This window comes from Mobula hypostoma, chromosome X2 (genome assembly GCF_963921235.1).
Source record: "Mobula hypostoma chromosome X2, sMobHyp1.1, whole genome shotgun sequence".
In the NCBI taxonomy this organism is placed as follows: domain Eukaryota; kingdom Metazoa; phylum Chordata; class Chondrichthyes; order Myliobatiformes; family Myliobatidae; genus Mobula; species Mobula hypostoma.
The window spans coordinates 39,868,053-39,888,197 of record NC_086129.1 but is presented as its reverse complement, the minus strand read 5'-3'; the positions used below and the strand labels follow the sequence as shown (position 1 = coordinate 39,888,197).

The window sequence follows — 20,145 nt, the reverse complement described above, 5'->3', positions numbered from 1 at the left end:
GCACAGAATCTTGGTAGATTGTGGGCTGCGAATTTCTGGCAATGGTGAGATGCCTCTACTCAAATCAAGCACAAGCTTGATGTTATTTGGTTTCCTGACTTTTAGAAACAATTAAAAGCAAATAGAAATCAAATCTTTTTAAAAATAGCATTGAAATGCATGTAATATTTATGAATAGTAAGCCCTTAAATCAATTAAACCAGAACAAATTGTATAATAATTCTCTTGCAATTGTTCCATGCCACCTACTGTTTTACCTTGGTAACTGCAAAAATGCTAATTATTGCCCTTCTTTCATTATTGCATCAACTATTTTTCTTTGCGTTATTTTAACTTCAACGGTCTTTATTGGTGTTCATCATGAGTGACGCTCCAGAATGATATGGCTAGTGCAGTAGGCTTGTTTTCCTTGCTCTGTGTTTAGGGATCTAGCAAAAGTAATAACTGCTGTCAGTCTACTTCTGTAATCCTAAAATGGCTATCTTCGTCAGTGCCTATAATAAGTAGTTTAATGGGTCTGAAATGTTGTTGACTAAATAATTACAATCAGATCTAATTTCCAAACACTTTAGTTGGAATGAAGAGCTGTTTAATTTTAACTCTGATTTGTATGAACACTATATAAAATTGTAATAGTTTCAGGGATTATTGCCTGTTTTGAAAATGGCACGTGCCATCTGGGTAGTCTGGGCATTTTAGTTATATTTGCATGCAAAACTATTTTGAGCCATTGACCACCTTCAACTATCCTGATATCCCAGAGCCAGTGTTCATAATATGCCAAATGATTTGAAAATGCATCAATATATTTTTGAATTTTCTTCATGCTTTTGTGCCACGGGAATGGTGACAATGATCTGAAGAAATTGACCAAGACCTTTGCTTAGGGCCAGATACGTTGTGAAGAATGTATCTGGAATGCACTGAACAATGAGCTCTGTCTGTTAGGAGGGTTGCTGGAGGCAGATGGTGGTGTTACGGTTTTTTTGATAGTTTGAATATCTCATTGTGTCCATATTTTCATTTTGTTCTCTTGTGGCAGTCCCTCTGTCGGCACCAGAGTCACTGAAAATCATACCAGAGAAAGACCACATCCTGCTGTTCTGGAAGAACCTCAGATTAAAAGAACGGAGCTTTAATGACAGCAGGGTAAGTGTAAAACATGATCAAAAGTTGCAGTTATTTATTTTGAACTGACTCCAATTTTATTTCAAGTCAGTTAGCATTAAATTGTCCAGTAGAATAAGCCAAAAATTAAGAAAGCTAATCTTAAAACTTTTTTGGATTGCAGTTTATAAATCATGGATATTCTCACCCAAATTAATTTAGGTTTATACACACTGACAATTGAACATTACAGGAATTGTAACTATTTTGTAATAGTTACACTATTCTGCACTGTTACTATAATATTTCTACTTGCTCGTTTCTGAATAAAAGGGGCAATTCCTCCACTCCTCTCATAATATGACATTGTAACTTGGTAAGAGTGAAGGAAGCAGTTGAATTTCCCTCTGCCATTTCAGTTCATACTTCAGTGGAAAATCTGTATTAGCTATTGGACCATTACATGAAATGATTTTGGATAAGCCAAAAGGTTTATTCTCATTCCTCTTTTGACAAAGAAGACTAAGAGGAATGGAAAGAGATTAAGTGGAATAGAGTAATTTAAGAGAGAACAGACCCCTCAAAGACCAAAGGGGATATATTTTGTGTGGAGCTACAGAAGATGGGCAAAGTCCTTAATGAGTATTTCTCTTCTGATTTTAATATGGAGAAAGATGTGAAGATTTTGGTTTGAGGAAAAGTAAATGGTGTGGTCTTGGGGAAAGTCCACATTACAGTTGAGGTGCTGGATATCTTAAAATGATTAATGGTAGGCAGATCACCAGAGCCTGTTCATGTAATTCCAAGAAATCTGGGAGGTTAGAGCAAAAATCGTGGGGTCCTGGCTGAGATATTTGTATCATCATTAGCCATGGGTAAGGTGCCTGTAGAATGGACGTTGTGAATGTTGCCCCTTGATTTATGAAGGACCATTAAGAAAATCCTGGGAACCATAGACCAATAAGTCTATTATCTGTAGTACTTAAGTTACTGGAGAGGATTCTGAGGGAAAGGATGTATGTCAATCTGGAAATGTGGATGGAGTCAGCATGGCTTTGCGCATGCAATATTGTGTCATTGAATTGGTTACTTGCATCCTTCATATACATGAGTAAAAATCTTTAGGTTATGTGTCTGTCTAAATGTGCAATTTATAGTAATTTATAATAAATGTACAGTAGGGCAGTCAACATAACATAGAAATACAGTTGTATCAGCATGAATTAATTAGTGTGATGGCCTGGTGGAAGAAGCTGTCCTGGAGCCTGTTGGTCCTGGCTTTTATGCTGCGGTACCGTTTTCCAGATGGCAGCAGCTGGAAGTTTGTGGTTGAGGTGACTTGTGTCTCCAATGATCCTTCGGGCCCTTTTTACATACCTGTCTTTGTAAATGTCCTGAATAGTGGGAAGTTCATGTCTACAGATGCACTGGGTTGTCCGTACCACTCTCTGCAGAGTCTTGCAATTGAGGGAAGTACAGTTCCCATACCAGGAAGTGATGCAGCCAGTCTGGATGCTCTCAATTATACCCCAATAGAAAATTCTCAGGATTTGGGGGCCCATACCAAATTCCTTCAACTGTCTGACGTTAAAGAGGCGCTATTGTGCTTTTTCTACCACACAGCCAGTATGTACAGACCACGTGAAATCTTCGGTATGCTGGGGAACTTAAAGCTGTTCACCCTCTCAACCTCAGATCCATTGATATCAATAGGGATTAGCCTGTCTCCATTCCTCCTGTAATCCATAAACAGCTTCTTTGTTTTTGTGACATTGAGGGAGAGGTTTTTTTTTCTTGACACCACTGTGTCAGGGTGATGACTTCTCTGTAGGCTGCCTCATTATTATTTGAGATTAGGCCAATCAATGTAGTATCGTCAGCAAATTTAATTAGCAGGTTGGAGCTGTGGGTGGCGACATAGTCATGGGTATACAGGGAGTAAAGGAGGGGGCTTAGGACATAGCCCTGCAGGCACCTGTGTTAGGGGTCAGAGGGGCAGATGTGAGGGAGCCCACCCTTGCCACCTGCCAGCGATCTGACAGGAAGTCCATGATCCAGCTACACAAGGCAGGGTGAAGGGCGAGGTCTCTGAGCTTTTTGTCGAGCCTGGAGGGAATTGTGGTGTTGAATGCTGAACTGTAGTCCAAGAACAGCATTCTCACATAAGCATCCTTCTCCAGGCGTTTAAGAACGGTGTGTAGAGCTGTGGCTATTGCGTCATCTGTCCATCGGTTGTGTTGGTAGGCGAATTGTAGGGGGTCCAGTGTGGGTGGTAGCAAGCTGCAGATGTAGTCCTTGACCAGCCTCTCAAAGCATTTGCTTATGAGCTTGATTGAGTTGTTTTTTTGTTTTGATGAGATGTCCATGTTGAGGGCAGGGCAATAAATGTGGTTTGTACAGGGTTCATTAGGATTTTTTTAATGAAATCCAGGGAGGGCTGACTAATTGAATACACAATTAACTTGTTGGTAGAAAGCAGAGGGTGATGGTAGAAGGCTGTTTCTTAAACTGAATACCAGTGCCTTCTGGTGTGCCTTGGGTCAATGCTGCACCCATTGTTGTTTGCCATCTCTATCAATGATTTGGATAAGAATGTACGTTTACAGCTGACACTAAAATAGGTGGTATAGTGGACGTTGAAGAAGATTATCAAAAATTATAGTGAGCTCTTGATTGGTTATGTAAGTGGGCCAAGGAATGGGAAAACTAAGTTTAATTTGGTTAAGTGCAAGGTGCTGTAATTTAGGGTAAAGTCTAATCCAGGTAGGATTTTCATAGTGAATGTTAGGGTGCTGGGACTGTTGTAGTATGAGCACGTGGTTCACTTATAGTGGAGATGTAGGTAGACAGGGTGGTGAAAAAGGCTTTTAGTACACTGGCCCCTTTAAACCATGGCATTAAGTCTAACATTTGGAGCAAGTTGCTTGGGGTCAAACAGGGCACTCATGAGAGTGCATTTGGAGTATTATTTTCAGTTTTAATTGCTCAGCTACAGGAAAGATATCATTAAACCATAAAGAGTGCAGAAACAACTTGCAAGGATGTTGCCAGGACTTAAAGGATTGAGTTATAGGGAGAGGTTGGACAGATTAGGACTTTTAGAAACAGTTATTACCCTTCAATTCAGCTCCTGAGCCAGCATGGATAATTTCATTCACCTTAATGCTCTACTACTTCCACACCTTATAGACTCACGTTCAGACGCTACAACTCAGAATTATGTTTTTTTAATTGTTTACACAATTTGTCTACTTGTACACATTGGTTGTGCGTCAGTCTGTTATTTATAATTTTACGTAGATTCTATCTCATTTCTTTATTTTCCTGTAATAGCCTGCAAAAAGCTCAAGATGGTTTATGGTTACAATGCATCCTTTGATAATAAATTTACTTTGAACTTTATTCCTTAGAGCACAGGAGACGAGAGATTATCTGATCGAGGTGTGTAAAATCATGGGGGACATAATTTGGTTGAATACACTCAGTGTTTTTCCCAGGATTGGGGATAGGCTTAGGATGAGAGGGGAACAATTTAATAGGAATTTAAGGGGCAACTCTTTTTTTTTACCCAAAAGGTGGTATATGTGCCAACAATTTAATAGGAACTTGAAGGGCAGCTTTTTTTTTACCCAAAAGGTCGCATCTTTGTGGAATGAGGAAGTGGTTGTAGCAAGTATAACTATTTTTAAAAGACAGTTGGACAGATGTATGGATTAGAGATGTTTAGAAGGCCATAGGCCAAATGCTGGCAAATGGGATTAGCTTGAATGAGACATGTTGGTCGGCATGGACTAGTTGGGCTGTAGAGCCTGTTTCTGTGCTGCATGACTACAGTATTATGACATATTGTTTGAATAAAAATAATTTTCATTTTTTTCTGTACACAGATTTCTGTGCAACTAAAAGGATGGCTATTCTAATTACAGTAGAGAGGTGATGCGATGATGGCTGGGATTTTCCCATAGAGATGGGAATAGTTGCTGTGGGTTAGTTGCCATATGTACAACAGAACCTCATTAAGCAACAGTTGGCAAGTTGTTTGAGTATCTTTATTACCAATTGAATCTCCAGACATCCTTGGATATGGAAGATGTGGGATGTGATCTCGGTTCAAGAAGAAACAAATTACTTCTGACCCATGAAATTCTTTGAGGAAATAAGAGTGTGGTAGAACAAGGGGACCTGGGAATACAGTTCCATAATTCGTTGAAAGTGGTGTCACAGGCAGATAGGGCATTAAAAAAAAGCTTTTGGCATATTGGTTAAATCAAAGTACTGAGTATAGGAGATGGGATGTTCGAGTTGTACAAGATGTTGGTGAGCCCTGATTTGGAGTATTGTGTGCAGTTTTGGTCACCTACCTATAGGAAAAATGTAAACGAGGTTGAAAGAGTACAGAGAAAATTTACAAGCAGGACCTGAGTTGTAAGGAAAGATTGAATAAGGTTAGGATTGTATTCTTTAGAACATTGAGAGGAAATTTATGAGGGGTATACAAAATTGAGGAGTATAGATGAGGTAAATGCAAGCAGGCTTTTTCCACTGAGGTTGTGTGGGATTACAACCAGAGGTCATAGGTTAAGGGTGAAAGGTGAGATGTTTAAGGGAAAACTTCACTCAGAGGGCCGTGAGTGTGGAATGAACTGTCAGCACAAGTCGTCCATACGAGCCCGATTTCAATGTTTAAGAGGAGTTTGGATAAGTACATGGAGTAGGCAGTTTAAATGGTTTTTGTGTGGACAAGATGGGCCGAAGAGCCTGTTTCTGTGCTGTATTTCTCTGACTCTGACTCTTAAGAGTTTATGGTCAGAAGAAATACTGTGGATGTTACATTTCCAGAAAATATTTTTCAAGGTGACAAAGTGGGAGTTAATTTGAACTATAATGGATGGAAACTGCTTAAAAGTAGAAAAAACTTTGTTTAATAAGTATGTTCTTGGGCAGAAGAAGGATCCTACCAAATATTATTCAAGAAGTAGCTAAAGATTTGGAATGAAATGGTATGGGGAAGACCAAGCAACACACATCAAAGTTGCTGGTGAACACACCTAGGCCAGGCAGCATCTCTAGGAAGAGGTAGTCGACGTTTCAGGCCGAGACCCTTCGTCAGGGCTAACTGAAAGAAGAGCTAGTAAGAGATTTGAAAGGGGGAAGGGGAGAACCAAAATGATAGGAGAAGACAGGAGGGGGAGGGATGGAGCCAAGAGCTGGACAGGTGATTGGCAAAGGGAATATGAGAGGATCATGGGACAGGAGGCCTGGAGAAAGAAAAGGGGGAGGGGGAACCCAGAGGATGAGCAAGGGGTATAGTGAGAGAAAAAGGAGAGAGAGAGAGAGAAAGAATGTGTGTATATAAATAAATAACGGATGGGGTACGAGGGGGAGGTGGGGCATTAGCCGAAGTTAGAGAAGTCAATGTTCATGCCATCAGGTTGGAGGCTACCCAGATGGAATCTAAGGTGTTGTTCCTCCAACCTGAGTGTGGCTTCATCTTTACAGTAGAGGAGGCCATGGACAGACATATCAGAATGGTAATGGGATGTGGAATTAAAATGTGTGGCCACTAGGAGATCCTGCTTTCTCTGGCGGACAGTCTGCATCGGGTCTCGCCAATATATAGAAGGCCGCATCTGGAGCACTGGACACAGTATATCACCCCAGCCGACTCACAGGTGAAGCGTCGCCTCACCTGGAAGGACTGTTTGGGGCCCTGAATGGTGGTAAGGGAGGAAGTGTAAGGGCATGTGTAGCACTTGTTCGGCTTACAAGGAAAAGTGCCAGGAGGGAGATCGGTGGGGAGGGATGGGGGGGACAAATGGACAAGGGAGTCACGTAGGGAGCGATCCCTGCGGAAAGTGGGGGGGGGGAGGAGGGAAAGATGTGCTTAGTGGTGGGATCCCATTGAAGGTGGCTGAAGTTACGGAGAATAATATGTTGGACCCGGCGGCTGGTGGGGTGGTAGGTGAGGACCAGGGGAACCCTATTCCTAGTGGGGTGATGGGAGGATGGAATGAGAGCAGATGTGCGTGAAATGGGGGAGATGTGTTTGAGAGCAGAGTTGATGGTGGAGGAACGGAAGCCCCTTTCTTTAAAAAAGGAGGACATCTCCCTCGTCCTGGAATGAAAAGCCTCATCCTGAGAGCAGATGCAGCGGAGACGGAGGAATTGCGAGAAGGGGATGGCATTTTTACAAGAGACAGGGTGAGAAGAGGAATAGTCCAGATAGCTGTAAGAGTCAGTAGGCTTATAGTAGACATCAGTAGATAAGCTGTCTCCAGAGATAGAGACAGAAAGATCTAGAAAGGGGAGGGAGGTGTCGGAATTGGACCAGGTAAACTTGAGGGCAGGGTGAAAGTTGGAGGCAAAGTTAATGAAGTCGACGAGCTCAGCATGCGTGCAGGAAGCAGCGCCAATGCAGTCGTCAATGTAGCGAAGGAAAAGTGGGGGACAGATACCAGAATAGGTTTGGAACATAGATTGTTCCACAAACCCAACAAAAAGACAGGACTCATACGGGTGCCCATAGCTACACCTTTAGTTTGGAGGAAGTGGGAGGAGCCAAAGGAGAAATTATTAAGAGTAAGGACTAATTCCGCTAGACGGAGCAGAGTGGTGGTAGAGGGGAACTGATTAGGTCTGGAATCCAAAAAGAAGCGGAGAGCTTTGAGACCTTCCTGATGGAGGATGGAAGTATATAGGGACTGGACATCCATGGTGGAAATAAAGTGGTGGGAGCCAGGGAACTTAAAATCATCGAAAAGTTTAGGAGCGTGAGAAGTCTCACGAACATAGGTAGGAAGGGATTGAACAAGGGGGGATAAAACCGTGTCGAGGTATGCAGAAATGAGTTCGGTGGGGCAGGAGCAAGCTGAGACAATAGGTCTGCCAGGACAGGCAGGTTTGTGGATCTTGGGTAGGAGGTAGAAACGGGAAGTGTGAGGTGTGGGAACTATAAGGTTGGTAGCAGTGGATGGGAGATCCCCTGAATGGATAAAGTCGGTGATGGTGTGGGAGACAATGGCCTGGTGCTCCTTAGTGGGGTCATGATCGAGGGGTAAATAAGAGGAGGTATCCGCGAGTTGTCGCTGTGCCTCAGCAAGGTAGAAGTCATCACACCAGACTACAACAGCACCCCCCTTATCGGCGGGTTTAATAGTAAGGTTAGGATTAGTGCGGAGGGAATGGAGAGCAGAGTGTTCGGAAGGAGTGAGGTTGGAATGGGAACAAGGTGCGGTGAAGTTGAGGCGGTTGATGTCCCGTCAGCAGTTAGCAATAAAGAGATCCAGAGCAGGGAGAAGACCAGAGCGGGGTGTCCATGAAGAGGAGGAGGGTTGAGGACGGGAGAAGGGGTCATCGGTGGGGGTGGAAGAGTCCTTGCCGAAGAAGTAGGCTCGGAGACGGCGGAAGAAGAGTTCCACGTCATGGCGAACGCTGAACTCGCTGAGGTGTGGGCGAAGGGGGACAAAGGTGAGGCCCTTACTGAGGACAGAGCGTTCTGCCTCCGACAGTTGAAGGTCGGAGGGGATGGTAAAGACCCGGCATGGATGACAGCTGGGATCAGAGGGGGGAGGGGGAGGCTGGGGGTGTCAGTGGAGAGGGCAGGGTTGGGGTGAGAGGAAGATGGAGCCTTTGAGGGCCCAGGAGCTGACGGTGGGATCTGAGGAAGACGGGGCTGCGGAGTGGTAGTGGGGGAAGAGGAGAGGGGAGTCACAATAGCAGCACATAAAGACCCGGCCTGGAGTTCAAGGCTGGAGTCGCAGTTGGTGGTTGTGCAATTGCTTTGAAGGTGCCCATGGTTGTTGCTGGAGTCCGGGTTTTGAATATGCCCTGAGGTGTTGGAGCCAGCGAGATCAATGGCAGTGGCCGCAATCTGAAGTTCATGCCTGCTAGCGTCGGGGCCAGCAGGCTCTGGGGTTTGCAGATGTAAGATCTTGTGATCTTTGCCTAAGATGACAAAGTCAAAAAAAACGGCGATTGCAGACATGGATCCGACAGAGGATGAAATAACGAGCAGGTCCATTACAGACGGCGAAGAAAATGTCCCGAAGGTGTGGAAGGGTCTGGGATAGGGACACCAAATACCTCCTCATTGCGGAGAGAGTCGCCTTCAGAGCTTGACGGGAGAAGCGACAAGAGGCAGAGTCAATAAAATGTGAGTACCTGGGATCCTCAGAAGGTCCAAATTGAGAGGCTTGGAAACGAATCCTAAAGCCAACTGGAGTAAGTTGGCGGCGGAGGCACATTCCAGGAAAGGATATACGGCTGTGATAGCGAGTCTGAGTCAAAATGTGGTCGAAAAGTTGAAGAGCCGAAGAAATTACAGATGGGGAGGAGTGAGAGATGGTTTCACTGAACTCCCGTTGAAGAGAAGATTTAAACTTCTTCAGTGTAGGCATCACGGAAGAGGCTTCGCAGTAGTGAATTTTAAAACGTAAACACGAGGAATTCTGCAGATGCTGGAAGTTCAAGCAACACACATCAAAGTTGCTGGTGAGCGTAGCAGGCCAGGCAGGGAAGACCAAGGTACAGAGTTGTTTAAAAAGCAAAAGTCTGTGGATGCTGGAAATCTGAAATATAACAAAGAATGTTACTTGGGAGGTCAGGTAATATAAGCACTGCCTGACGTGCTGAGTCTCTGCAACATTTATAGTTATTAAAAAATAATTTTGTGTGTTCGTACAAAGTTTACTGTTTTGAACAAGGTCATCTTAAGGAGACTGAAAACTTTGAAACGATTAGAGCTCTTCAGGTGCTTTTTATGCTAGCTAAACAGTTGCCATCACTTGGTTCAGTTAGCTGATAACTTGAATGCTTCAGTGAATTACATACAAATTGAATGGGTCAGGCTCTTGTATCCCTGTTGGAAAAATAAGCATTCCCTGGATGCCATTTGTTCCTTTATGATGATTGAGTGGAATTTGGTATACTTAATTTCTCTTTTATGAACAATAATATTCTGGATATGTAAATGAAAGCTGCTTTGAGGAAGTGTTTCTTGTTTACAGCTCCTGTGAGTTAAGTTGAATACCTTTTTATTTTAGAAGATTTAATAAGTTTCTGAGTTAGCAATACTTTAGAAGACGAGCTTCTCCCTGCTTTCGTTGATGCTTAAGCAGAGAATGAATGTGGAGAGTGTAATGGCTAATTGAGTGATCTGCCGCTCCTTCCTGGTGATCATTAAATCAATTTGGTCTGGCATGAGAACACCGGTGATATAAATGAATCATCTGTTTTTCAGTTTGAGAGAAATTCATGTGAAGAGCTTTTTCAACGTGAGCTGGGTGGGGGAAGAGAAGGGAGAAGGCAGTAAGAGGAATAAAAGAAAGGGACATGTTTCTCAACGTAGTGTAACTATATAAGCCTACTAGGCATACATTGAGGGTGGTGGGGATGGGGGGGGGGGTGGCAGTGGTTGAATCTGTCAACTTTGCAGTTTTTGACTCTCATTCCGGAATTCATTGGACTACATTACCCAAATATATTATCTTTATATACTATTACCAAAAATAATATCTTTACACATTGACTTGTTTTTATTGGCTGTAACCATGCAAATTGTTGACATAATTGATTGAAATTGATCAGTGTGACTGGTTATTTGACCATTTTCATATTTTCCATTAAAACACATTCTGGAATGTTTTCATGTTTTATTGTTTTACAATATTGAAACAGTGCATTTATTTTGGCCTTTTTGACACTGATCAGCAGAAAATCCTCTTTTGTGTTAAAGTGAAAACAAATTTCTATGAATTGGTCCAAATTTGTTACAGTTAGTAAACACAAAATTATTGATTGCATAATAACTCATCCCCTTCAAGTCAGTATTTAATAGATTGAACCTTTGGCAGCAATTGCAGCCTTGAGTCTGCATGGATAGGTCTCTATCAGCTTTGTATATCTGGACACTGCTATTTTTCTCCACATCTTCTTCACAAAACTGCTCAAGCTCTTGTCAGATTGCATGGGGATTGTGAGTGAGCAGCCCTCTTCAAGTCCAGCCACAAATTCTCAATTGGATTCAGGTCTGGACTCTGACTTGACCACTCCAGGACATCAACTTTGTTTTTAAGCCATTCCTGTGTAGCTTTGGCTTTATGCTTGAGAGTAATTGTCTTGCTGGAAAATAAGTCTTCTCCCACGTTGCAGTTCTCCTGCAGGATTTCCCTGTATTTTGCTGCATTCATTTTACCCTGTACCTTCACAAGCCTTCCAGGGCCTGCTGCAATGAAGCATTCCCACATCATGATACAGCCACCACCATGCTTCACGGTAAGGATGGTGTGATTTTGATGTGCGGTGTTTGTGTTTTTAGTCTGATGGTCAAAAAGCTCAATTTTGGTTTCATCAGACCATAGAACCTTCCAGCTGACTTCAGAGTCTCCCACATGCCTTCCGGCAAACTCTAGCCGAGATTTCATGTGAATTGTTTTTCAAGTGTCTTTCTCTTTGCCACTCTCCCAGAAAGCTGGGACTGGTGAAGCACCCAGGCAACATGTATGTGGAGTCTCTCTCATCTCAGTCACTGAAGCTTGTAACTCCTCCAGAGTTGTCATGGGTCTCTTGGTGGCCTCCCTCACTTGTTCCCTTCTTACATGGTCACTCAGTTTTTGAGCACTGCCGACTTTAGGCAGATTTGCAGCTGTGCCATATTCTTTCCATTTCTTGATGATTGACTTAACTGTACTCCAAGGGATATTCAGTGACTTGGGAAATTTTCTTATATCCTTTTCTTGACTTGTGCTTTTCAATAACCTTTTTGTGGAATTGCTTGGAGTGTTCTTTTGTCTTCATGGTGTAGTTTTTGCCAGGATACTGACTCACCAGCATTTGGACCTTCCAGATACAGGAGTATTTTTACTACAATCCATTGAAACACCTTGATTACACACAGGTTTATATAGAGCGAGAACATCCTAACTAATTATGTGGCTTCTAAAACCAATTGGCTGCACCAGTGATGATTTGGCCTCCCATATTAAAGGGGGTGAATACTCATGCAATCAACAGGAATTCTGCAGATGCTGGAAATTCAAGCAACACACATCAAAGTTGCTGGTGAACGCAGCAGGCCAGGCAGCATCTATAGGAAGAGGCGCAGTCGCCGTTTCAGGCCGAGACCCTTCGTCAGGACTAACTGAAGGAAGAGTGAGTAAGGGATTTGAAAGCTGGAGGGGGAGGGGGAGATGCAAAATGATAGGAGAAGACAGGAGGGGGAGGGATAGAGCCGAGAGCTGGACAGGTGATAGGCAAAAGGGGATACGAGAGGATCATGGGACAGGAGGTCCGGGAAGAAAGACGGGGGGGGGGGTGACCCAGAGGATGGGCAAGAGGTATATTCAGAGGGACAGAGGGAGAAAAAGGAGGGTGAGAGAAAGAATGTGTGCATAAAAATGAGTAACAGCTGGGGTACGAGGGGGAGGTGGGGCCTAGCGGAAGTTAGAGAAGTCAGTGTTCATGCCATCAGGTTGGAGGCTACCCAGACGGAATATAAGGTGTTGTTCCTCCAACCTGAGTGTGGCTTCATCTTTACAGTAGAGGAGGCCGTGGATAGACATGTCAGAATGGGAATGGGATGTGGAATTAAAATGTGTGGCCACTGGGAGATCCTGCTTTCTCTGGTGGACTCATGCAATCAATTATTTTGTGTTTTATGTTTAATTAATTTAGATCACTTTGTAGAGATCAGTTTTCACTTTGACACGAAAGAGTCTTTTTCTGTTGATCAGTGTTTAAAAAAAAAAATAAATCAAATTAAATCCACTGTGGTTCAATGTTGTAAAACAATAAAACATGAAAATTTCCGGGGGGTCGGGGGGGGGTGAATACTACTTATCGGCACTGTATATGGACAAACTAAATCGTATAAGTGGAGAGAAATGTCACTATGCACATGGAAAAAAGTGTGTGTGTGAGAGATGCATTTCTTATCTTAAATTGGTGTTAGTGATGATTATATTGATATGCAAATATGCATTGAATAGAAGTACCTGATGTACCACATGCATCATGGAATCACAGAACGCTACAGCACAGAAGTAGACCCATCTAGTCTGTACCAAACTATTAATCTGCCTAGTCCCATCAACCTGCACCCAGACCACAGTCCTCTGTACCTCTCCCATTCATGTAGCTATCCAAATTTCTTTTAAATGTTGATATTAAACCCGCATCCACCACTTCTGCAGGCAGCTCTCAGCACTTCTGTTCCACACTCTCACCACCCTGAGTGAAGATGTTCCCCCTCATGTACTCCTTAAACATTTCACCTTTCACCCTTAACCTATTACTTCCAGATCAAATGTCACCCAACCTCAGTGGGAAAAACCTGCTTGCATTTACCCCATCTGTACCCCTCATAATTTTGTTTACCTCTATCAAATCTGCCCTCATTCTCCTATGCTCCAGGGAATAAAGTACTATCCTCTACAGCCTTTCCCTATAATTCGGGTCATTAGTCCTGGCGACATCCTTGTAAATTTTTTCTGTACTCCTACAATCTTATTGACATCTTTCCTGAAGGTGGGTGACCAAAATTTCGTACAATTTTCCAAATTAGGCTTCACCAACATCTTGTATAATTTCAACATAACATCCCTACTCTTGTATTCAATACTTTGATTTATGAAGGCCAATGTGCCAAAAGTTCTCTTTATGACCCTATCTACCTGTGACACCACTTTCAAGAAATTATGTACCTGTATTCCCAGATCCCTCTGATCTAACACACTCCTCAGTGCCCTTTTGCTCACCATGTAAGTACTACACCCTTCTTTTCCCTCCCAAAATACAACATGTCACACTTGTCTGTATTAAATCCCATCTGTTATTTTTCAGCCCATTTTTCCAGCTGGTACAGATCCTGCTGCATGCTTTGATGGTCTTTCTCACTGTCCACTACACCCCAATCTTGGTGTCATCCGCAAATTTGCAGATCCAGTTAACCACATTATGATCCAGATTGTTGATTATAGATGCAAAAATCAACGGACCCAGTGGTAATCCCCGTGGCACTCCACTACTCACTAACTTCCAGTCAGAGAGGCAACCATCTGCTTACCACTCTGGCTTCTCCCCCAGAGCCAATGTCTAATCCAATTTACTACCTCATCTTGAATGCTGAGAGACTGAACCTTCTTGAACAGCCTCCCACATGAACCTTGTCATAGGCTTTGCTAAAATCCATGTAGACAACACCCACCGCCTTAACTACTTCAACTTTCCTGGTAAACTGCTCAAAAGACTTTATAAAATTGGTTAGATACAACCTACCACGTACGAAGCCATGTTGACTATCTAATCAGTCCCTATCTATCCAAATACTTGTATACATGGCCCCTAAGAATACATTCCAGTAACTTGCTCACTGGCCTATAATTTCCCGGCTTTTTCTTGGAGGCTTTCTTGAACAATGCATCAACATTAGCTATCCTCCAATCCTCCAGCAATTTGCCCTTGGGTAAGGGCATTCTAAATATCTCTGTTAGGGCCCCTGCAACTTCTGCATTAGCCTCCCACAGGGAATGCCTTCTCAAGCCCTGGGAATTTATCTACCCTAATTTGTCTCAGGATAGTTGATATTTTGTCTACCCTTGAATGGGGTACATTTTTCATTCTGGTTCTCACCTGTTCAGGGATTAAAATCTTAATTTCTGGTTTAAGTTAACAATTTGAAGTATCTGCTGCAGCAATTCTTCTGCTTGTGTTCAATTTGCTTTACGGCTTCAGAGGACTTCACTTCTGTTTCCATGTTTTGTATGTTGATTTTCACATAATGATATGTTGTCCTGTGAATTGCAGAATCCACTGATGGATGGCACCAAATGAAATGGAGGGGGAAAACTGCAAAAACCTAATACATTGTCCTTTGTTTGACCCAGGGTTATGAGATCCACATGTATGATCATACGACTAATACAACAGTGTGTCTTGGGAATACAACAGAAAACATCTTCAAGATATCTGATCTGAAGACTGGCCACAACTACACTTTTACGGTACAAGCCAGATGCTTGTACAATGGAAAGATTTGTGGTGAACCTGCTTCCCTGCTCTATGATGAACTTGGCAATGGTGAGGTCAAGAAAGTTTGCTAATCAGTACACAGACATGAATATTTTGTAGTAGGCCTGAAGGATGGGGGTTTACTAGGCAGTTAACAGAAGACTTGGCAATGACAAGACTATTGTAATTGCTGCCTGTATTGTTATTCTGCTTTATGATCACATCAAATAATAGTTAATTACGCTATTGTTCGTGTATCATCAGAGTAATGTTGTGCATAAGTTACACCAGCTCATAAGATATAAGATGTGAACACCAAAGATTTGTTTTTTCAGAAATCTTTTATTTGCTTTGGACAAATTCTATTTCTTTTCATTCTGCTTTGAAGACACAGACCAGTTCAGTTTATGGATTTCTTCAGAGGTTTGATCGGGGCACGACTGCGCAAGCGTGTGGATGTCAGCCAGTGAGAACAGCAAGAAGAGTTTAAAAGAAGACACCTTTATAGGAGAGGCAGGCAATGGAGTAGAGGGAGATAGAGTAGGAAGGCTTTGGCTCAACGGGGCTTAGGTGATGGCGGGTCGAGGTGAGGTAGGTTAACTGTAGATTACAGACAGAAAGAGGCCAGTGTTCTGTGCTCTGTGCCAGATGTGGAAAGTCCGGGAGACTCTCAGCCTCCCGGACAGCCACATCTGCGCCAGGTGCGTGAACTGCAACTCCTTGGGGACCGTGTTGGGGAACTGGAGATGCAGCTCGATGACCTTGGTCTGGTCAGGGAGAGTGAGGAGGTGATAGAGAGGAGCTATAGGCAGGTAGTCACACCGAGGCCTGGGGAGACAGATAAGTGGGTAACAGTCAGGAGAGGGAAGGACAGGAGTCAGAGGTTAGAGAGTCCCCCTGTGGCTATACCCCTTGACAATAAGTAGTCCTGCTTGAGTACTGTTGGGGGCCTAGCTGCGCTTCTGGCACAGAGTCTGGCCCTGTGGCTCAGAAGGGTAGGGAAAGGAAGAAGATGGCAGCAGTGATGAGGGACTCTATAGTTAGGGGGTCAGAGAGGCAATTCTGTGGACACAGGAAAGAAGCACGGATGGTAGTTTGCCTCCCAGGTGCCAGGGTCTGGGATGTTTCTGATTGTGTCCATGATATCCTGAAGTGGGATGGAGAACAGCCAGAGGTCGTAGTACATATTGGTACCAACGACATAGGTAGGAAAAGGGAGGCAGTCTTGAAAGCAGACTATAGGGAATTAAGAAGGAAGTTGAGAAGCAGGACCACAGAGGTAGTCATCTCGGGATTACTGCCTGTGCCACGTGACAGTCAGTATAGGAATAGAGTGAGGTGAAGGATGAATGTGTGGCTGAGGGATTGGAGCAGGGGGCAGGGATTCAGATTTCTGGATCATTGGGACCTCTTTGGGGGCAGGTGTGACCTGTACAAAAAGGACGGGTTGCACTTGAATCCCAGGGGGACCAGTATCCTGGCAGGAAGGTTTGCTAAGGCTATTGGGGAGAGTTTAAACTAGAATTGCTGGGAGGTGGGAACCGAACTGAAGAGATGGAGGAAAGGGCAGTTGGCTCACAAATAGAGAAAGCTTAGTGTGAGAGGGAGGATAGGCAGGTGATAGAGAAGGGATGCACTCAGACTGATGGTTTGAGATGTAAGGAGTATTATGAACAAAGCGGATGAGCTTAGAGTGTGGATCAGTACTTGGAGCTGTGATGTTGTGGCCATTACAGAGACTTGGATGGCTCAGGGGCAGGAATGGCTACTTAGAGTGCCAAGTTTTAGATGTTTCAGAAAGGACAGGGAGGGATGCGAAAGACGTGGGGGCGTGGCACTGTTGATCAGAGCTAGTGTCACGGCTGCAGAAAAGGAGGAAGACATGGAGAGATTGTCTACGGAGTGTCTGTGGGTGGAAGTCAGGAACAGGAAGGGGTCAATAATTCTACTGGGTGTTTTTATAGACCACCCAATAGTAACAGGGACATCGAGGAGCAGATAGGGAGACAGATTCTGGAAAGGTGTAATAATAACAGGGTTGTCGTGGTAGGAGATTTTAATTTCCCAAATATCGATTGGCATGTCCCTGGACCAAGGGGTTTAGATATGGTGGAGTTTGTTTGGTGTGTTCAAGAAGGTTTCTTGACACAATATGTAAATAAGTCTACAAGAGGAGAGGCTGTACTTGATCTGGTATTGGGAAATGAACCTGGACAGGCGTCAGGTCTCTCAGTGGGAGAGCATTTTGGATCTAGTGATCACAATTTTATCTCCTTTCCCATAGCATTGGAGAGGGATAGGAATAGATAAGAAAGCGTTTAATTGGAGTAAGGGGAAATATGAAGCTATCAGGCAGGAACTTGGAAGCATAAATTGGAAACAGATGTTCTCAGGGAAATATATGGAAAAAATGTAGCAAATGTTCAGGGGATATTTGTGTGGCGTTCTGCATAGATAGGTACGTTCCAATAAGACAGGGAAGGGATGGTCAGGTACAGGAACCGTGGTGTACAAAGGCTGTTGTAGATCTAGTCAAGAAGAAAAGAGCTTACAAAAGGTTCAAAAAGTTAGGTAATGATAGAGATCTGTAAGATTGTAAGGCCAGCAGGAAGGAGCTTAAGAATGAAATTAGGAGAACCAGAAGGGGCCATGAGAAGGCCTTAGCGGACAGGATTAAGAAAAACCCCAAAGCATTCTACAAGTATGTGAAGAGCAAGAGGATAAGACGTGAGAGAATAGGACCAATCAAGTGTGACAGTGGAAAAGTGTGTATGGAACCGGAGGAGATAGCAGAGGTACTTAATGAATACTTTGCTTCAGTTTTCACTACAGAAAAGGATCTTGGCGATTGTAGGGATGACTTGCAGCGGACTGGAAAGCTTGAGCATATAGATATTAAGAAAGAGGATGTGCTGGAGCTTTTGTAAAGCATCAAGTTGGATAAGTCTCTGGGACTGGACAAGATGTACCCCAGGCTACTGTGGGAGGCGAGGGAGGAGATTGCTGAGCCTCTGGCGATGATCTTTGCATCATCAATGGGGATGGGAGAGGTTCCGGAAGATTGGAGGGTTGTGGATGTTGCTCCCTTATTCAAGAAAGGGAGTAGAGATAGCCCAGGAAATTATAGACCAGTGAGTCTTACTTCAGTGGTTGGTAAGTTGTTGGAGAAGATCCTGAGAGGCATAATATAATCAGGAATAGTCAGCATGGCTTTGTGAAAGGCAGGTCGTGCCTTAAGAGCCCGATTTGAATTTTTTGAGGTTGTGACTAAACACATTGATGGTAGAGCAGTAGATGTAGTGTATATGGATTTCAGCAAGGTATTTGACAAGATACCGCATGCAAGGCTTATTGAGAAAGTAAGGAGGCATGGGATCCAAGGGGACATTGCTTTGTGGATCCAGAACTGGCTTGCCCACAGAAGGCAAAGAGTGTTGTAGACGGATCATATTCTGCATGGGGGTCAGTCACCAGTGGTGTGCCTCAGGGATCTGTTCTGGGACCCTTTCTGTTCATGATTTTTATAAATGATCTGGACGCGGAAGTGGAGGGATGGGTTAGTAAACTTGCTGATGACACAAAGGTTGGAGGTGTTGTGGATAGCGTGGAGGGCTGTCAGAGGTTACAGCGGAACATGGGATGCAAAACAGGGCTGAGAACTGGCAGATGGAGTTCAATCTAGATAAGTGTGAGGTAGTTCATTTTGGTAGGTCAAATATGATGACAGAATATAGCATTAATGATAAGACTCTTGGCAGTGTGGAGGATCAGAGGGATCTTGGGGTCCAAGTCCATAGGACACTCAAAGCTGCTACACAGGTTGCCTCTGTGATTAAGAAAGCATATGGTGCATTGGCCTTCATCAATCATAGGACTGAGTTTAGGAGCCGAGAGGTAATGTTGCAGCTATATAGGATTGCCTCACTTTCAGAAGGATGTGGAAACCATAGAAAGTGTGCAGAGGAGATTTACAAGATGTTGCCTGGATTGGGGAGCACGCCTTTTGAGAATAGGTTGAGTGAACTTAGACTTTTCTCCTTGGAACGACAGAGAATGAGAGGTGACCTGATAGAGGTGTACAAGATGATGAGGGGCATTGATCATGTGGATAGTTAGAGGCTTTTTCCCAGGGCTGAAATAGCTAACATGAGAGGGCACAGTTTCGAGGTGCTTGGAAGTAGATACAGAGGAGATGTCAGGGGTAAGTTTTTTTTTTACACAGAGAGTGGTGAATGCATGGAATGGACTGCCAGTGACAGTGGTAGAGGCAGATATGATAGGGTCTTTTAAGAGACTTCTGGATAGGTACATGGAGCTCAGAAAAATAGAGGGCTGTGGCTAACCCTAGGTAATTTCTCAGGAAGGACATGTTCTGCATATCTTTGTGGGCCGAAGGGCCTGTATTGTGCTGTAGGTTTTCTATGTTTCTAATTTGTAGTCAACTGAAGATATTAATTCCTACTTTTCAAGTATAGTCATTAGTCCCTGGTTATGGCTTCAAAACTGTGTAGGAGGTAGGGAACAGTATTAAAAATTAGTTTAGTTTGGTCCAGAGAATTTGTCTTAAGAGAATTGAAATAAAGTGCATCTTGTTCCATTTCCCTGCGTACAAGGACATGAGTAGTGGTGAGGCTGGATCATGACAGGTTTAGCTCTCTACCATGTATGCCTGCACTAACCAAGGCTTGATGTGGAGGGCTCAGTGAACAGTGAGGACTAGGCTTTGCTTGGCAGTGCAGAGGCCTTGCCTTCAGAACTCCTTTGACTGACTTGGGAATGAAATTTGAGGTTAAGATTTTGGCTTCTGTCAAAGTTTTAAGGTCTCTGAGATTTGCCTGGAATCTTTATTGAAATCATTGCAATCTCAGATGCTATGTTGTTTCTTTATAGTGTAGGAATTGAGAAGAAGGAAAATTCCATCAAAACTGGACAATTGCCACCGATTAGCTACAGATTCCATCTTGAACTTGTGCACACTGTCAAACACACAAGCCAGGGTTTACTGAAGTACATCTTTAATGCTAGGATCTGGTA

General features: G+C 43.5%; 1 protein-coding gene across 2 annotated transcripts in view; it reads left to right on the top strand.

Annotated features, from left to right (window-relative positions):
- sorl1 (sortilin-related receptor, L(DLR class) A repeats containing) overlaps positions 1-20,145 on the top strand; it is a 258,600-nt gene that overhangs the window by 228,550 nt on the left and 9,905 nt on the right. For both annotated transcript variants that reach the window (XM_063038299.1, XM_063038298.1), the window contains exons 45-46: positions 1,043-1,149; positions 14,988-15,180. In XM_063038299.1, coding sequence (XP_062894369.1) covers positions 1,043-1,149; positions 14,988-15,180 — 300 coding nt within the window. The remainder of the gene's footprint in view (positions 1-1,042; positions 1,150-14,987; positions 15,181-20,145) is intronic.